The 19,255-nt window shown below is 37.1% G+C and overlaps 1 protein-coding gene and 1 pseudogene across 1 annotated transcript; one reads left to right on the top strand and one right to left on the bottom strand.

The window, feature by feature from the left end:
- Window positions 1–518: 518 nt before the first annotated feature.
- LOC111149398 (olfactory receptor 4P4-like) lies at window positions 519–1,445 on the top strand. Its single transcript, XM_022506424.1, has one exon. The coding sequence runs from the start codon at window positions 519–521 to the stop codon at window positions 1,443–1,445; it is 927 nt and encodes a 308-aa protein (XP_022362132.1).
- Window positions 1,446–6,700: 5,255 nt separating this feature from the next.
- LOC111150028 lies at window positions 6,701–7,615 on the bottom strand (annotated as a pseudogene).
- Window positions 7,616–19,255: the final 11,640 nt, after the last annotated feature.

The following is a 19,255-nucleotide window of genomic DNA, read 5'->3' as shown; positions in this document are numbered from 1 at the left end:
CCCCCTGCTTGTGCTCTCTGTCTGTCAAATAAAAATAAAATCTTAAAAAAAATATATAAGCTCACTGATGTCTGAAGACGTTACTGAACTTCCAGGATTCAGCACAAATTTAGTCACTGGGGAACAATTGAGAACGATAAGACTGCCCTTGAAGAACAGAAAACCTCAATGTTGTTTTGAACCAGAGATTCAAATATCACTCTTAAGGTATACTACTGCAATTGCACCTCAAGATTGATGTAAGAAAAAGCCCCGACATTTCATCCTCTTGTTCATAGTGATATTATTAGTATATGTGTACTCTAACAAACTATATATATAAAGGGTATAGATTGTGTGTATTTTGCACACTGCTTTCTGTACCCTTAGCACTCACTATGGTGTTTGTATCATAATAAATTTCCAATATGTATTTGTTGGATACATGAAAGACTTTTAAAAATAAATCAATAGTTTTAGACGTTGACTGTTTTCAGTACATTAACTTTCTCTTCTACATGATCAAACCCACAGAAGCAATGGGACATGAAAACATCACAGAATTTATCCTCTTGGGACTTTTTAGTGATGAGGATGCAAAGGTCGCCTGCTTTGTGGTGTTCTCACTTTGCTACATTGTGATTCTGTCAGGAAACCTGTTCATTCTTCTCACCATCAGAGGCAGCCGCCTCCGTGAGCAGCCCATGTACTTTTTCCTGAGCTACCTGTCATTCATGGACGTCTGCTTCACTTCCACAGTGGCTCCCAGACTGATCACAGACCTATTGGCTGAGCAGAAGACCATCTCCTATGACAGCTGCATGGCCCAGATGTTTTATGCCCACTTCTTCGGTGCTACTGAGATGTTCATCCTGGTGGCCATGGCCTATGACCGTTATGCAGCCATCTGCAGACCCCTTCACTATATGGTCATCATGAACAGACAAGTATGCTATGTCCTTTTGATGGCCTCGATTCTCGGAGCATTTCTCCATTCAATCCTGCAGGTATTGATTATTATTGATCTTCCCTTCTGTGGCCCCAATGAGATAGACCACTATTTATGTGATATTTTCCCTTTGCTGAAGCTGGCTTGCACGGACACTAGTCTGTTGGTTATTGTGGTCATTACTACCACAGGAATGATATCAGTTGTGACCTTTGTTGCCTTGGTAATTTCTTACATCATCATCCTGTCCACCCTGAGGACACGCTCATCTCAGAGCTGCCGCAAAGCCCTCTCCACCTGCAGCTCACACATCACTGTTGTGTTCATGTTCTTCCTGCCCCTCATCTTCACGTATGTCCCCACAGCTGATTCTGTTAGTAACGACAAAGTTTTTGCCCTATTTTACACCATGTTTGCTCCCATGTTCAACCCTTTCATCTACACGCTGAGAAACACAGACATGAAGAATGCCATGAGGAAAATGTGGTGCCGAGACACACGGTTTGAAGGGAAATGAAGTCTCTGGAGTTCAAACCCTTGGCTGGGTCTCATTCTATCCACAGGATCCTAATGTCAGCAAATGCAGCAAGTAGAGAGGTGGTTTGCTGTCATCAAACGTTGTAAGATGTGAAGGGAAAAGGCCCCTCAACTACCTCTTTCCGTTTCTTAGTTTTCTGACCCGGTATAAGGGGAGCAAATCCCATGAGTTCCAGGTCCCTTTCAGCTTTGATATTGTAGAACTTATGTATTCTGGAACTTGGTGTTCTGGAACATTCTGTCCTTCATGATCCTAGACATAGTGGAAGTTATAGCACTTTTATCAGTGCACACTCTAAACATTGTAGGGTTTGACAGTTATGCCCTGCATTAGGATACAGATTATTAAGAGACCTCTTACGGAGAGATAGAAAGTGGTCCTAAGTACTCTATTTTTCAGTGGTGTCCATTGCAATAAAATAAGGAAGCCATGCTTAAAAATTTATGTGTTTTTGTATATTTGAAGTCTTTTTGCATAAACGATGCTGCTAAAATAATGTAATGCAATGGAATCACACTTTTCACACTGTCCTTATAAAAGTTATTAACATTGGGGCACCTGGGTGGCTCAGTGGGTTAAGCCGCTGCCTTCGGCTCAGGTCATGATCTCAGGGTCCTGGGATCGAGTCCCGCATCGGGCTCTCTGCTTGGCGGGGAGCCTGCTTCCCTCTCTCTCTCTGCCTGCCTCTCTGTCTACTTGTGATCTCTCTCTGTCAAATAAATAAATAAAATCTTTAAAAAAAAAAAAAAGTTATTAACATTAACTCTTAGTATCCTATTGATGGTGTATTCCAGAAATTACAAGTTTCAAATTAGATAATGAACATCACTTTTCAATCCTTTAAATGTAATTCTGTGGTGTATTTATAACCTCATTTAAAAATCCCTCATGAGTATATAAATTGATGTTTTTTTGTAAATGTGCAAAGTGGAAAATCTCCCATTCTGTAAAGGACCCTGAGTTTAAGAAATCACATAGCTTAGTGTGTCTGGATTGCTCAGTATGTTAAATGGTTAACCAACCATTAAAGCATCTAACATTGGCTCAGATCCTGATCTCAGGGTCCTGGGATTGAGCCTGTCACCTCCTCCCTGTTCAGTGGGAGTCTACTTGTCCCTCTTCCTCTCTCATTCCCCCTCCCCAGTTCTTGTTCTTTCTCTTTCTTTCTCTCAAATAAATAAATAAAAAATAAACAAATAAATAAAATCTTTAAAGAAAAAAGTAAGCAGGCACCTAGCCGAATAGAGGTACATTTAAATACTTGGGGTGCATTTTGTTAATCCTCACTGCTCTTTATGGAAACAGTATATTTTGACATTTTTTCCCCACCATTTACACTATGCAAAACTGTCTCCGTTCTACTCAGGCAGGCCCTTATAGTAGTGGCGCAGACTTGAAAGGCACAGACTTGTTATTTTCTGGTGCTCCATCCTCTTTATCACAGTCCCCACAAAGAATTGTGTTGTATTTACTTGAAGTGATTGTCCTTTGTGCAACAGAAATCTGGTTTTGGCTTTTGTTGCAGAGTATAGTCAGTACACAATGTTGCATTATTTTCAGGAGTACAGCCTAATGATTCCACAAATCTCTTTGTTTTGCTGTGCTCACCACAAATATAGCTACCATCCTTCCCCATGCACTGCTACCATGATAACACAGACTATATTCAATATGCGATGCCTTCTATTGCCATGACTTATTCATTCCGTAACTGGAAACCTGTCTCTTCTACTTCTCTTCACCCATTTTGCCCAACCTCCTCAACCCACCTGCCCTCTGGGGATCATCAGTTTGGTTCTCTATATTTATGAGTCTCCCTGGTATCTGAGTTTTAAGGTGAGGCATACATTTACAGAAATTAGCCATAGTTGATTATTTCAGCAATAGATTTTCTCTTCCCAAAACAGCCTTACATGTGTACTGCATGCAAGATAGGGAACTTAGAACATAAGGGGAGGCCAAAAAATAATGAAGTGTATTGAAAAGGTGATAATAAAGGCAGTAACAGATTAAATCAGGATTTTGTTTTGGTGTTGATCTAGTGGCAATTACATCCTGGTGGGATTCTCCAATTCAGAGATGTGAGGGTGAACAGGAATGTCTATAGATACATGGGCTGGTGACAAATTCTGGTGGTTTTGTTTTTGTTTGTTTGTTTTTAAATAGTCTATTATTGATGCATATGTAGGCTACATTCTCTGGTAATGGAATAAATTTGCTTATTGTAAAAAATTTCTGTTTGGTTTTTCCCCAGGAAGACAGGCTTTCAGAGTCCATGTGAACCTGGCTTTTATGCATCTTTTGTTCACTGTCTTCTTATAACTTACCCCAAAAGGAAGGGTGGAAAGGAACATACCCAAGAGTAATAAATATGTCCTTCTTTTCCAGTGTGTTATCCATGGATGAAATAGTGAAGAGGAAGGTTGCCTGCATGCTTAGGTATTTAGAATTTGACTAATTTAACCATCTGGAAAATGAGAAGGTTGCCATTTATTTTTGTCAATGAGGGCTCTAATCAAAGTCCTATCTGGCATCTTTTAACAGTAAGGTTGTAAAATTACAAAAACTATAAAACTCCACTGGATGACTGTCAGTGCTGTGATCAGATGTCTATGAAATAAAATTGTATAAACCACACTCACCCCTACGGTAACTGAGGAGAATCTAGGTTCTGATGAAATAAATGATCTCTTTCCAGGTAACCAAGCGTAGACTCTCTGAGCTCCTCTGATTGGGATTGGCCCTGAGGACCTTGGTGAATAGGAATAAATGCATGAAGTCATTGGTAGAAACCTGAATACTATTCCATATGTCCTGTTCTTAGTCTTTGAGAGTAATAAATTCCTCATCTTTTACCTTTTTAGGGATGTCAGAACTTCAGTAGTACTAATGTCTCTTGGAGTCAAGGTTTAAGTGCGAAGACATAGAAGAAAGAGTATTGTGGAGAAAAGTTACAAATGGCTAATATTTATTAATCCTTGTTCATGAACTCTTCAAGAGTGTAGTTTGGGCTCTACTGGTTGTTTAAATGCGGTGGTTGTTTCTCAAAAACAAAAGCTTCAAGGCCTCTGAAGCCAAACTTTAGGGATTATACAAGATCACCTTTACCACCTTCTGTTCATGTGGTTAAAGGTTACATGAAAGATGTCTCACAAGATAAGATAAGATGTCTTATCTGGGCAGCTTAGTGACTGCACAGTACATCAACCAGTAAGCTTCATAATATCGCCCCCACCCAAAAGTGAGAACTTTGAAAACATGATATTTTAATGAATTTATTTTAAGATAAACTTTGACAGAAGGAAACTATTTTTATTGAAAGGTTTTCCAGGTAAGTAATTGGGAACAGCATTAAAAATGAAACGGAATTTTGTCACAGTTACTAAGAATGTGGTAAAACCAAATACACTGAAATCATTTATTTTTTTTAAGTTTCTATTTAAATTCTAATTAGTTAACATACAGTGTAATGGAAGTTCCAGGTGTACAATTTAGTGATTGCACACTTACATAACACACACAACGCTCATCAAAACAAATGTACTCATATTCCCATCACCTAATTAACCTGTCGTCCTATCAACCTCCCGTCTGGTGACCATTAGTTTATTCTCTACAGTTAAGAGTCTGTTTCTCGGTTCGTCCCTCTCTCATTGTTTACCTATATTCATTTGTTTTGTGTCTTAAATTCCACGTGAGTGGAATCATATGCTGGTTTCCTTTCTCTGAATGACTTGTTTTGCTTAGCATAATACTCTCTAGTTCCATCCTTGTCATTGACAATGACAATATCTCATTCCTTTTGAAGACTGAGTAAACATACATTTTCATCTCCCAGAAATTATCCATTCATCATTCAGTGGACACTTGGGGTGTTTCCATAATTTGACCATTGTAGGTAATGCCAATATAAACACTGGGAGGCATGCATCCCTTTGAAGAAATATTTTTGTACTCTCTGAAATCAATGAATTTTAAAAGTTCATTATATAACTGATGCCATGCACATATTCAAGAATGGCTGCTAATCTGGTCTACTCAGTATCAACACCAAAATTCTATTGGAAATTCATTTTTTAAAATATTTTATTTATTTCACACAGAGAGTGATCACAAGTAGGCAGGGAGGCCAAGAGAGAGGGGGAAGCAGGCTCTCTGCGGAGCAAGAGAACCAGATGTGGGCCTCCATCCCAGGACCCTGAGATCCTGACCTGAGCTGACGACAGAGGCTTAACCCACTGAGCAACCCAGGCGCCCTCTATTGGCAATTCTAAATAGTGAATAGGCTCTAATCCTTTTCTAGGAAAGCACAAACAGCAAAGGAAGTGGCTTCCTGCTTCAAATGTAGTTTCTCTCTAAAACTAGAGACAAGTATCCTGAGTACTTCTCAATGCCTTAGATGCTATCTCTTATTCCATTGATATGACCCAACTGTAAATGAAATAATATACATTTTCCTTCAAATCAGGTTTTACCTTTCTGTACCTCAATCACAGAAAATATGTCAAATCTATGTTGTATTTAAATTCTTATTCAGTCTTGACAACATACATTATTTTACTTCTTTCCCTCACAGCATTGTAGAGAACTCTTGTAGCACCTATATCCCAATCCAACAAATGAGCTGAATATCATGAGGTCTTTGTAATACTTCGTTTAAAAAATCCCATACATAATGTCTTAGTTATCTTAATAGTCAAAGGAACCATACAAAAAATTACTTAATAAAAAAACTACACATATTTATATATACAGCCTTTCAGCTTTTAGTTCACTAGTATGGAACTTTTTAGGGATAAACTAATCATATAATGAAAGGAATTTCTTGACACACCAAGTTAGTTCCTCTGCTCTGATTGTGTTCAGCAGAAAGCAGGATACTTATATAGAATGTGCAATAGAGAGAATTGTAAGTCATAGAGAACAAGCTTTACTTTATTTGTGTATGCTTATTATTTGAACAGGTCTGATTACAAAATTTCTTTCTCCTTATCAAACCAGACTGCAGAGTGAGATGTGAGGAGTATTTCATAATCAGTAATATCAGAATTGAGCTCTCAGGAAAAGTAAGAACCAGACCAGAATTTTAAGGAAACTACTAGTTTGAGGGCAGAAGTACAGAGAAAAGTAAGGAAATCAGCTGCACTATATTAGGGTGTGTTGGACAAGTGAAGATATTCACCATAATATTTGTGATATCTGTAGGGATTAAGTAATCAGCCAAACACCTTAATTCATCTTTTGCTTTCTGTGGAGATTTTGATATAACATAGCTTTCTCATGGTCTTCTTCACTTCTGCAATCCTTAGTGTGTAGTAGAGTGGTTTAGAAAGGGGTTCCAATGGTATCAAATACAGACACCATCTTGCCCGTGGGGAAAGTGGTTGGGGGACATGTATATATGAATATACATGGACCAAAGAATAAGAGTACTACAATGATGTGATAAGTGCAAGTAGAGAGAGCTTTTTCCCTCCCCTCTGCACTGTGGTTCCACAGTGAATGCAAGATGACAATATATGAGATCATCAGAATCACAAACCTGCTTCTGCAAATGACCAACAGCAGGTTGATCACATATGTGTCCATGCAAGCAAGTTGCAGCAAGGGCTGCAAATCACAGCAGTAATGATCAAACAAATTAGATCCACATAAAGGCAGTCTCAAAGCCAGGATAATCTGGGTAATAGAATGGATAAAATCCTCTACTCATACAAGAACAACCTGGATGGTGCAGTCCTGCCATCTCGTGATGGTTGAGTAATGTAAGGGCTTACAGATTGCCACATAGTGGTCCACAGCCATGAGGATGAGGACAAAGATCTCCGTGCAGCTAAGGAAATGTAGGGCAAAGACTTGAGTCTTGCACTCATTGTAAGTTATGGTTCTTTTTGCTGAGAGTGAATCCACAATTAGTCTGGGGAATGTGGACGTTGAGAAACAGGAATCAGCAAGGGACAAATACAATAGGAAAAAGTACATGGGGCTCCCAAGTGTCTGGCTGAACTTGATAGTCACAATAATCGCAAATTCCCTACCATGGTTCCCATGTATAAAATGAAGAAGATTACAAGTACCATCTTCTTTTTCATAGGATCTTGGGTCAATCCGTACAGTGTGAACTCAGTTACACTGTTATTTTGTTGCATAATTTCAGGCAAAGTGGAGAAAGTAGGTAGCAGGTAGGAAATAATCTCCAAAGAAAGAAATATTAGGAAATGAATACTCCATTTGGAGGTCAAATCCATATGCTTGATCATGGAACGGCCACTTACCAGTGTGTAATCACTGAGCTCCCATGTTGTTTTCTTCTGAATAAAGTGGAAATCATAATATCTATTCACCATCTATTCACCTGATTGCTTATGGAAACAATGAATATATCAATAATGAAAGAGTATCTGTTTCTCCAGGCATAATAAACATTAATTTAGGGGATTTGGTACGAGAGGGTATCTTTATGAGCTGAATGTCTTCCTTTAGTTTATAGCAAAATCCTTTTAGGACAGGTTGTTGCCAAATGAAGAAAACTCATGTATGATTTACAAAATGCCCTTTCGCACTAATTGAACCTGGTAGTTCAGTTATAAAGTGTCTTCTAGTAAATATTATGAACACTCAAGGAAGGATGTAGAAACATTTGATAGTGTTTCCCTTAATGAAGCCTAACTGAGAGGGAGAAAGAGGGAGAGTGGACAAAGGAGAAACAAACCATATTTATGCAGTGAACATTCAGTCAATTGGTTCAGTCCATCGTGAAATTATTTTTAATCTGTTAGTTTGACTAAGTTTATTTCCTGTTACTTTAACTCTCTATAATTTCTAGTTGCTTGTAGTTTAAATTCAGCTTCTATAATAAAGCTTTGTACTTTTGAAATTATACCATGTTGTCCAAAGTTAAATTATTTGCCTTGTTCAGCATTTTAATGGGTGTTTCAACATGTTTTCATAAGATATAAGGAAAGACTGAGACTAAAATAAATGATAAATAGAGAACATTTGGCATAAATCAAGATATTCTTTCAAAATTTCATGTTATTTTCAACACCAGGAATTTATTTTTTATTTTTTATTTTATTTTTTAAATTTTTAATTATCTTTTTGATTTTTCAGTGTTCCAGAATTCATTGTTTATGCACCACACCCAGTGCTCCATGCAATACGTGCCTTCCATAATACCCACCACCAGGCTCACCCAACCTCCCATCCCCTGCCCCTTCAAAACTAGATTGTTTTTCAGAGTCCACAGTCTCTCATGGTTCGTCTCCCCCTCCAATTTTCCCCAACTCCTTTCTTTCCATCTCCCCATGTCCTCCGTGTTATTTCTTATGCTCTACAAATAAGCAAAACCATGTGATAATTGACTCTCTATGCTTGACTTATTTCATTCAGCATAATCTCTTCCTGTCTTGTCCATGTTGCTACAAAAGGTAGGTATTCATCCTTTCTGATGGAGGCATAATACTCCATAGTGTATATGGATCACATCTTCCTTATCTGTTTGTCCATTGAAGGGCATCTTGGTTCTTTCCACAGTTTGGCATCTGTGGCCATTGCTGCTATGAACTTTGGGGTACAGATGGCCCTTCTTTCACTACCTCTGTATCTTTGGGGTAAATACCCAGTAGTGCAATTGCAGGGTCATAGGGTAGCTCTATTTTTAATTTCTTAAGGAATCTCCACACTGTTTTCCAAAGTGGCTGTACCATCTTGCATTCCCACCAACAGTATAAGAGGTTTCCCCTTTCTCCACATCCTCTCCAACACACATTGTTTACTGTCTTGTTAATTTTGGCCATTCTAACTGGTGTAAGGTGGTATCTCAATGTGGTTTTGATTTGAACCTCCCTGATGGCTAATGATAATGAACATTTTTTTATGTGTCTGTTAACCATTTGTATGTCTTCATTGGAGAAGTGTCTGTTCATGTCTTCTGCCCATTTTTGACATGATTATCTGTTTTTGTTTTTGTTTGTTTGTTTGTTTTTGCGTTTTGAATTTGAAGAGTTCTTTTTTTTTTTAAGATTTTATTTATTTATTTTGACAGAGAAATCACAAGCAGGCAGAGAGGCAGACAGAGAGAGAGGAGGAAGCAGGCTCCCGTAGAGAGCAGAGAGCCTGATGCGGGGCTCGATCCCAGGACTCTGAGATCATGACCTGAGCCGAAGGCAGTGGCTTAACCCACTGAGCCACCCAGGCACCCCTGAAGAGTTCTTTATAGATCCTGGATATCAGCCCTTTGTCTGTATTGTCATTTGCTAATATCTTCTCCCATTCCATGGGTTGCCTCTTTGTTTTGTTGACTCTTTCCTTTGCTGTACAGAAGCTTTTGATCTTCATGAAGTACCAAAAATTCATTTTTGTTTTTGTTTCCTTTGCCTCTGGAGACATATCTTGAAAGAAGTTGCTGTGGCTGATGTCGAAGAGTTACTGCCTATGTTCTCCTCAAAGACTCTGATGGATTCCTGCCTCATGTTGAGGTCTTTTATCCATTTCAAGTTTATCTTTGTGTATGGTGTAAGAGAATGGTCGAGTTTCATTCTTCCACATATAGCTGTCCAATTTTCCCAGCACCATTTATTGAAGAGACTGTCTTTTTTCCACTGTATATTTTTTCCTGTTTTGTTGAAGATTAACTGACCATAGAGTTGAGGGTCCATATCTGGGCTCTCTACTCTGTTCCACTGGTCTATGTGTCTGTTTTTATGCCAGTACCATGCTGTCTTGGTGATATTATGTCCTGGGTGAAATGGTATTTTTTCAACACTTTTCCAGTACTCACCCTCGACTTGCCCTTGTGTGTATTCCAACCCCCCAGGCTAGACATGACTATCAGATGACAGAAAGAAGTGAGGAGTCTTTTATTCTTACTTGAATTCCTGCCACTTTTAATTTTCAGCAACAATGGCAACTTTTGTCATTTTTAGTTTTAAGTATTCTATGTAATATTCCCCAGGAATTAGACTTTATGGAAGCAAGTGTAATTGTTCAAAAATTGATAAAAGTGGTCCTAAGAACTGCAATAGCCCAGCAGAGAGAATGCCATGCTCTATTGTTAACAGAGTATCAGCAGATACAAAGGGGGAGGGGGTTTGAAAGAAACATAATGCTTTTGAGAAAATAATGCTATTGTGAGAATTTAACATACAGTACCATATTCAGAGACTCTTTACATGTTTCTCCATCAAGCATGTATTTTCTATTTTCTCAAATGAACTTTATTGCTAAAAGTTACAGCTAATGAAGTGTGACTGTTATAATTTTCTAACTAGTGAATCAAATTATTTTTTACTGACTGAAGGTGTAATCAAAGTTGAATTAACAAACATTTCTGATTGGTACTTACACCAAATAAAGCTATATTTTAGTCACAGAATACTGAATTGAAGTTTAAAATACAAACTGAAGTACTTTATCCTCTACTTACTAGCTGTGGGTTTTAGGCATAATACAGTTATTAATCTTCTCTTAGTCTTATTTGTTCATGTTGTTAAGAGCTGAAAGAAGATAGTCTTTGAAGTCTCACCTTCCAGATCCTTCAGGAATGTAAACAATGTGAGGAACCTAGTGTCCATCAAGACAGCAAGACATAGGAAGTGTGGGAAACATTGCTTTTAGCATTCCAACCCCTTCCAAAGTGAAGGCAGGTGCAATGGAGTTCAAGAGAGCCAATGCAAAAAGCTAAAAATGATTTTAAAATATGTTCTATGGCTGTTCACAAGAAATTAAAATCAGGTTTTTCACATAGGAAGATCTTTAAAGTTTTTTTTTTTTTTTTTTTTTTTTTAGTGGTAAAGGAAGGAAGTCAAATGGGAATACCTTGGTTACTGGAATAATGCTCATTCAGGAATAAGTGATCATTTTATCTTATGGTCTATTTTCCAAGTTTACTAAGTAACCAATCTCTTAAAATCTTTTAAAATATTCATAGAAATTATAGTAATTTATACATACTGAGATGTATTGAAATAACTTTGATGTTCTGTAAGTGTTTTGGTGACATGTTGAAGTGTAATTTAGATTTGTTCAATTTTAGTTCAAATAGTTTTCACTATGAACAATCAAAGATCTGAGTCTACTGAGTTTTTTCATACTTTGATTCTCAAATATTTTAGAGATCTATTTTTTCTACAAATATTTATTGATTAATTACCATGTGCCAGACATATTTTGGTCCCTGAGATAAAGGAGTGAAAAGAGCAAAGCTTCCTGACCTCATGACCTCAGGTTCTAATGAGGGAGAAAGAAAACAAGCAACTAATAAACACAGAAGTAGATAGCATGTTTGGTTAGAAGTTTGTATGTAATATGGGAAAATAAAAAGTAGAGGATGGTAAGGATCATCAGGGCTAGGGGGCAGCCTGCAATTGTATTATGTTGTATTGTATTTCCCTTTTATTTATTTATTTATTTATTTATTTATTTATGAAGTATAGTTGACATACAATATCCTAACAGTCTCAGGTGTATGTGATAGTGATTCAATATTTTTTATACATTAGGAAGTGTTCTCCATGGTAAGTGTAGTTACCATCTGCTACCACACAAAGTTTCTACAGTGTTATTGACTATATTCCTATGATGTGCTTTATATCTCCATAGCTTACATCTGCAGCTTTATCTTTTTCAATTTGATTTTATTTAAATTTGATTAATTAGAATATAGTTATTATTAGTTTCAGAAGTAGAGTTCAGCGATTCATCAGTGCTTATCACATCACATGCCCTTCTTAATGCCCATCAGCCATTTATCCTATTCCCTTACCCACTCATCCCTCCAGCAACTCTCAGTGTGCTTCCTAGAGTTAAGAGTCTCTTACAGTTTGTCTTCCTCTCTGTTTTCATCTTATTTTGTTTTTCCCTCTATTCCCTTATGATCCTCTGTTTTGTTTCTTAAATTCCACATATTAGTCAGATCGTATGATAATTGTCTTTCTCTGATTGACTTATTTGACTCAGCATAATACCCTCTACTTCCATCCACATTGTTGCAAATGGTAAGATTTCATTTCTTTTGATGGGTGAGTAATATTCCATTGCTTTTAGATACCACATCTTCTTTATGCATTCATCTGTTGTTGGACATCTAGGCTCTTTCCATAGTTTGACTATTGTAGACAAGGATACTATAATCGTTGTGGTGTAGTTGTCCCTTTGGATCACTACATTTGTATCCTTTGGGTAAATACCTAGTTGTGCAATTGCTGGATCCTGGGTAGCTCTATTTTTAACTCTTTGAGGAACGTCCATACTGTTTTGTAGAGTGGCTTCACCAGCTTGCATTACCACCAACAGTGTAAGAGGATCCTTTCTCTGCATCCTCGCCAACATATGTTGTCTCTTTTACATTTTACCAAATGGACCTAACATATATTCAGAGCATTACATCCCAGTTTCGCTGAGTATACATTTTTTTCAGGTGCATAAGAAATGTTCTCCAGAATAGATCACGTTAGGCTACAAAATAAGACTTAATAACTTCAAAAAGATTGAAATCATATTATACACCTTTTTTGGATTACAATGACATGAAACTAGAATTACTCACAAGAAGAAATGTAGAAAGAACACAAATACATGGAGGAAAATAACCTTCTTCTAAACAATGAATAAGTGACCCAAAAGATCAAAGAGGAAATAAAAAAAAATACATGGAGACAGATGAAAGTGATAAACAGTTAGTAGCCAAAAGATATAATGAATGTATACAATTTACCACCACAAAGACCAATAATCTTATTTGAAAATGGACAGAGGACAGTGTCTTCTTTCCAAAGAAGACACACAGATAAGAAGTCAACACATGTAGAGATGGTCAACATCATTCATCATCAGGGAAAGATCAATCAAATCCACAGCAAGATATCAACTCCCACCTGTCAGAATGGCTAAAATTTAAAAAAAGACAAGAAATAACAAGTGTTAACAAGGATGTGGAGTAAAAAGAATCCTTGAGTACTGCTGGTGGGAATGAAAACCGGTACAGCCAGTGGTACAGCCATGTGGAAAATATTATGGAGACTCCTCAAGAAGTTGAAAATAAAGTTACCAGATGATCCAGTAATTTCACTACTGGCTCTTTACCCAAAGAATTTTTTGCAACAACATGGATGGACTTACAGGGTATAATGCTAAGTGAAACAAGGCAGATGGAGAAAGAGAAATATCATTTGCATTTGCTTATATATAGAATTAAGAAACTAGAGACATGAACAACAGCAAAAACAGAGACAAACAAAAAACAGACTCAAGTGCAGAAAATAAACTCGTAGTTGTCAGAGGGGAGATGGACAACAGGGTGAACTAGATGAAGGGGATTCAAAGTCCACCTGTCAGGGCAAGCACTGAGTTATGTGTAGAATTGTTGAATCAAAAAACAAACAAACAAAAAAGTGAATTTTATTGTATGTAAACCATAACATAATTTAAAAAAAATAGCATAAAAATATTTTCATTTCCACTTTCTGTCTCTTCTTTCTTTATTTACTGACTTAATAACTTCAAAATATTTTTTAAATTGTAGGTATTTTAATTAGTTTTCATTGTAATTATTTATTTTATCTGTACATTAAGATTGATAATCATTATTATATCTACAGTAAAATTTTCTAGAATAGAAAACTGGGGAAGTTAAGAAACTTGCCTTAAGTCGCAAAGACATAATTAATGAAGCTAGAATTCAATTATGTCACATGTGTTGGAACGTATACGTGGGCCCACAGTTTTGCCTGCCATTAGAAAATATTTGACTTGAAGAGCAGAGGCTTTGGGAAATTTTATCAGTCTATACCTTGGTTTAACTTGAAAGACATACTTTTTCCTTAGGTTAGGGACACCAGTGAAGCGGTTGATAACTGAGATGAGATGGGTCCCCTCAGGAGATGAGGAAGGGAGAAGGGCTCTGGGGACAGAATCTGCCTGTTGACTGCCTAATCTGAGATTACTTGGCACCATGGTTTACTGTTATCCAAGCCTGACCGAGCTAAGTAGTTTATAGAGCATATCCTTTGGGAGGGACAGGGTCCTTATCCCTTCAAAGGCTCTGAATTTCTGTGAAATTCTATGAAATTTCTATAAGTATATGATGGAGGAAGAACAAATATTTCATCCATGTTCTCTGCCAGAGAATTGTTCTGGAGTAATACTTCTGGCTTTAGAGATGTTTCTATCACAGAATAGTGAGGATATTTCTTTTTTATTCTAGAAAGTTCTAAGAGTAGCCGTAACAAACTTTCTGCTGATATTACTGACCCTTCAGAAGAGTGTAACTCAAGCCTTTTAGGAAAGACTGGTTATCTGTGGAGTATCTTCTTTCCCCATAGATCCTGCAATGGAAAGCCAAGTAGATGTATTTGAGGTACAGTTTACATGTTGCAGACACACTGTACATGATTCATCTTCAAAATAAATCAGAATTGCAAGAGCAAAAACTATGAGCTCTCTTCTGGACCTCATCCCTTTCTGTATAAGAAATAAGGTAAGTTTTCAAGCCCAACTAAAGAATATCCTTTTTCTTACCTCCCATTCAGGACTGGGTTTTCAGGCCATTGTCATTATGTAGTTCTTTCTCCCGAGAAGCACAAAGTTCCAGAAACATTTCTCTCAGTGTTGAGAAAATTCTGATGTGTCAGGGTTCCCGGCTTTCACTGGCCTCTATTTGATGCTGCACTGTCTCAGGAGTAATTATTTTTGAAAGGGGTCCATTGAAGGGGCAGAAGTATAGTCTCCTCTGCTGGTAGATTTCTTATTTGCAAGGTTGAAGGTCAGGAGGATGGGGATGTAGACAGACCATATGCAATCAGTATGCATTGATACTGTTCGTACCATGATTCTGTGATACTATGGTCCTGGTTGTTCTGATATTAATGATACCGTTGGCTGCCCAAACCCATTGCCACCTAAGAACTACAATTTCTTTTTGGTGTTGGAGTAAGGGATGGTATATGGAGAGAAGGAATGAGAAGCAAACCCTCTAGCAAAGTCCTCTTTATCCTTAGCAAGATTCTCTGTTCAGCTTTGCACTATAGGTTTATATATAAATATAAACATAAACATAAATATAAATGCTGGTCTCTTTTTGACACATCCTGAATTTTCCATCCATTTGATAGGACATGCACCAGACAAGCTAATGGTTTACTTCCTTACCTATTCATGGTTTCTGGATTTCTGCTCCTTCCACTTTTATGGTTGGAGTCTAATGCTTTGCAGAGCAGTAGAGGGTGAAATGTTCAAGAGGGAGAGGCTACCATGGAGCACAAAAGTTACAGATCTGGTACTGGTTTCTTTTCCATTGCTCTCTGCTAAACTGTCTGCCAGCTTACCCTCAGTTGCACAAAATAGAACAGTGTGAATTTGCCTTATGAGATATAAAGTCCAATGAAAAAGATATGAAAGCAAAAAGAAAGAAGGCTAAATTAAGTGTTGCATGGTTCATTAAACACATACACACACATACCTTTTACCAGTGGAAGGTCGTTCACAAGAAAGTGGTTTGGGAAAATGTGGAAAGCTTTGCTGAGGAGGTGGCATCTGAACTGGATACTCTGTGCAGGTAGTGATGGAGAGTGGAGGTTGTATCAGAGGCATGTTATTTAGCCACTAAGAAATATTGAAAACTTGGTGAATGAGATGGTGTGGGTGTATTTATGGGGGACAGGAAATGTCAGGCGTGGCTGGAGCATTCATGCCCAGAGGCACTGGGAGGAAAGATGGTAAGGAAGATTGTGGCATAGTGTTGGAGGGCTGCGAGTGTCACAGTGAGTATTTCAGCCATTGCATTTGAAAATCATAGTAACAAAAAAAAAAAAAAAAGAAAATCATAGTAACCACGTTTTCATATTTATCATTCAACATACTTTCAGAATGCTCAATTTTCCTTTTCATTTATAGAAGGTGGTAAAAAGAAGGAGAAGATGGAGAGAGAAGAGAAGAAAGAACATTGGAAATTGTGTCCTTTCTTTTGGTTTAAAAACACAGAAGTCCACTTAAGGAATTCTAGGGCTGCCCATTTGTAATATTGGTATTTATGAAATATCAGCCTGATTTTGTCATATGTATGAACTAATAATGTTTACAGTGAAAACTTCTACAGATGTTTCACTCAACATCTTATTTTTCTTTCACAAAAAGGTATGATGCATTTTATTCAGTATTTAATGAGTCTTAGACATTGTGAAAATAATTATTATCTTCTGTGTTTTGGGAGTCTATATGATTCTGCTTCTAGGGCAGTGAAAATACTCTGTATGATATTATAATGATGGATGCATGTTCTTGATATTTATCCAAATCCATAGAATGTACCACACCAAGAGTGACCCTTGGGGTAAACTCTGGCCTCTGGGTGATGGTGATGTGTCATGGTTGACTCATCAGTTGTGACAAATGTGCCATTCTGGTGGAACACGTTAATGACAATGGGATGACATTTGCATGGGGGCAGAAACTAAAAGGGGAATCTGTACCTTTCTCTGGGTTTTGCTATGAATCTAAGATGCTCTGAAAAAATAAAGTCTTGGGGTGCCTGGGTGGCTCAGTGGGTTAAAGCCCTGCCTTTGGCTCAGATCATGATCCTAGGGTCCTGGGATCGAGCCTGGAATCCAGCTCTCTGCTCAGCATGGAGCCTGCTTCCCCCGCTCTCTCTGCCTGCCTCTCTGCCTACTTATGATCTCTGTCAAATAAATAAATTAAATCTTAAAAAGAAAATGAAGTCTTAACAACAACAAAGACAAAAGCAACAACAAAATGATCCTCTTAAAGCTGAGGAGAAGTATATAATTTTGCTACTCCTCCCCTCAGAGAGACAGCTGAGAGTAAGCACTTCTGGTCCTTCAGTATGAGGGGATGTGACAGATCTGAAGCCACCACAGATTCCTTTTGTTGGGGATACAGCAAATGCACTTGTATGCTTTCCCCTGAGTTTCTCAGTGCAGGGGATAAAAAGATGGGTGTCTTCAATGCAACTCAGACATCTTGAAAGAGGTGTGCATTTCATTACAGATAAGCTCAAAGTCTGACAGGACTCAAATTAGAAAAAAGAGATGACTAAATTTTCTTGAACAACTGAGTAAGAGGTGCTGAATAAATCTTAATACAATCAGCTCTCATTTTTTATATGTCTCTAAATTTTATATTTGACCACAAGAATATATTCAAACTTCATAATCTGGCTTTCATGGCCTTTGGCTAGGAGGAAAAGTATAACTTTAGAATCTGTCTCAACTAGAGGTTTCATAATAATCTCTTCTATTTGCCCTATCATCTCCATTAATACTTTGATTTGATTTCTTTCATCTCAAATGCTCTCTCATCCCTCTGATTTTCATTTCTTTGCATCACAAACTCTTAACAACCAAGGGCTTATTTTATTTCTACTTTCTTCTCAGCATGGGAGCCACATAGTCAAGCTGTTATGTATCTTTTTTCTGGTTTTTAGTATTTATTCAAGATACCTGGCGTTCTCAGTCCCAGCTTCATAGCACCATGAGCAAATTAGCGTGATCCAGAGTGCCGATATGATTTCAGCCAGTCAGCAAAGGAAATTTGCATGTAAAACAGTTGTGCATCTCTATTATGGATAAATGAACAAAGTAGATTAACAACTTTGAAAGTTGATATTAATAATCTTAGTGGAAAGTTAATACTAATAATAATAATGAAAGTAATCATTCCGATTGCAGGGAGTACAGACCTGGTTCTCCCATGCTTTGTGCAGGCTGAATTATTTAGCCTCCATAGAAACCCTATAGAGTGGGTTATTTCACTCTTAATGTTTATAGGTGAAGAAAATGAAGCACAGAGATATCAAGGGACTTGTTAAATATTGTATCATAGTGGACAGCTGGGTGGGGTATGAATCTAAGCTGTGCGGCTTCAGCCTCTATGCACTAGGTGCTAACAGAGGTGCTCACCTCCCTCTCTGCTCTGCTCTACAATATCTGCATCTCAGGGAATCTGGCTTAGAACCTGTCTTTCTTCAGTTAATGTTACAGTTCATTTCTTAACCTAATTCTGCATTTTTTACTGCCAGTATATCCTTTAGGATTTGTACTCTTCTCTTTCCAGATGGTTTGTATTCTTCTTATACCAATCATGAAGTGCCTTACATAATGAATAATTTCATCTACATTTATCTTAAAATTCATGTTAAATTATTACAAACAGGGGAGCATTTTGTCCATTCTTTACAGTAACTCCAGAGACTTGTAATTCAATGTTTAAAATAAAATACAATTATTGAATTATGAGTCAAGTGAATAGATAGTAAAATCTTGAAATGTTTTGAAAACAGACTTAATTAAAATAATGAAATTGGCAGCTTGGACTATATGGAAAGAAATAAGTCACAGAAAAAGAGCAAAAGTAAAATCCTAATAGTAAAAGAAGCAGAAGCTGGCATTTATGCAGTTCTTAATTATTATTATGAGCCAGATATTTTTCTCATTTTATCTGCAGAAGTACATGACTGTGTTTAAAGGGGATTTCCCAAGCAAGTAAATAGTGGAACTTGGATTTGGAATCAAGACATTTGACTCAAGCAACTGTGTTCTTGGCCGAGAAAAGTAATTATTTTGCTAGATTAATAGTGATCTCAGATAAAATATCAAGATTGTAAAATATAAACTGACAAAACATAAAAAATTCTTAGAAGAGCAATATTTTCATTAAAAGGTAATAAAAATGTAAAATGTGGCTTGTGATAAAAAAAGTCTATGAACATAATAAGATATAATTTTTTCCTATTAACCAAGACAGAGAAGATAGTATCACAAAATAACCTTTTTCTG

This window comes from Enhydra lutris, unplaced genomic scaffold (genome assembly GCF_002288905.1).
Source record: "Enhydra lutris kenyoni isolate GAN:26980312 unplaced genomic scaffold, ASM228890v2 scaffoldscaffold22, whole genome shotgun sequence".
Taxonomy (NCBI): domain Eukaryota; kingdom Metazoa; phylum Chordata; class Mammalia; order Carnivora; family Mustelidae; genus Enhydra; species Enhydra lutris.
Note: the sequence above shows the minus strand (reverse complement) of the source record. Positions and strands in the feature narration are given on the sequence as shown.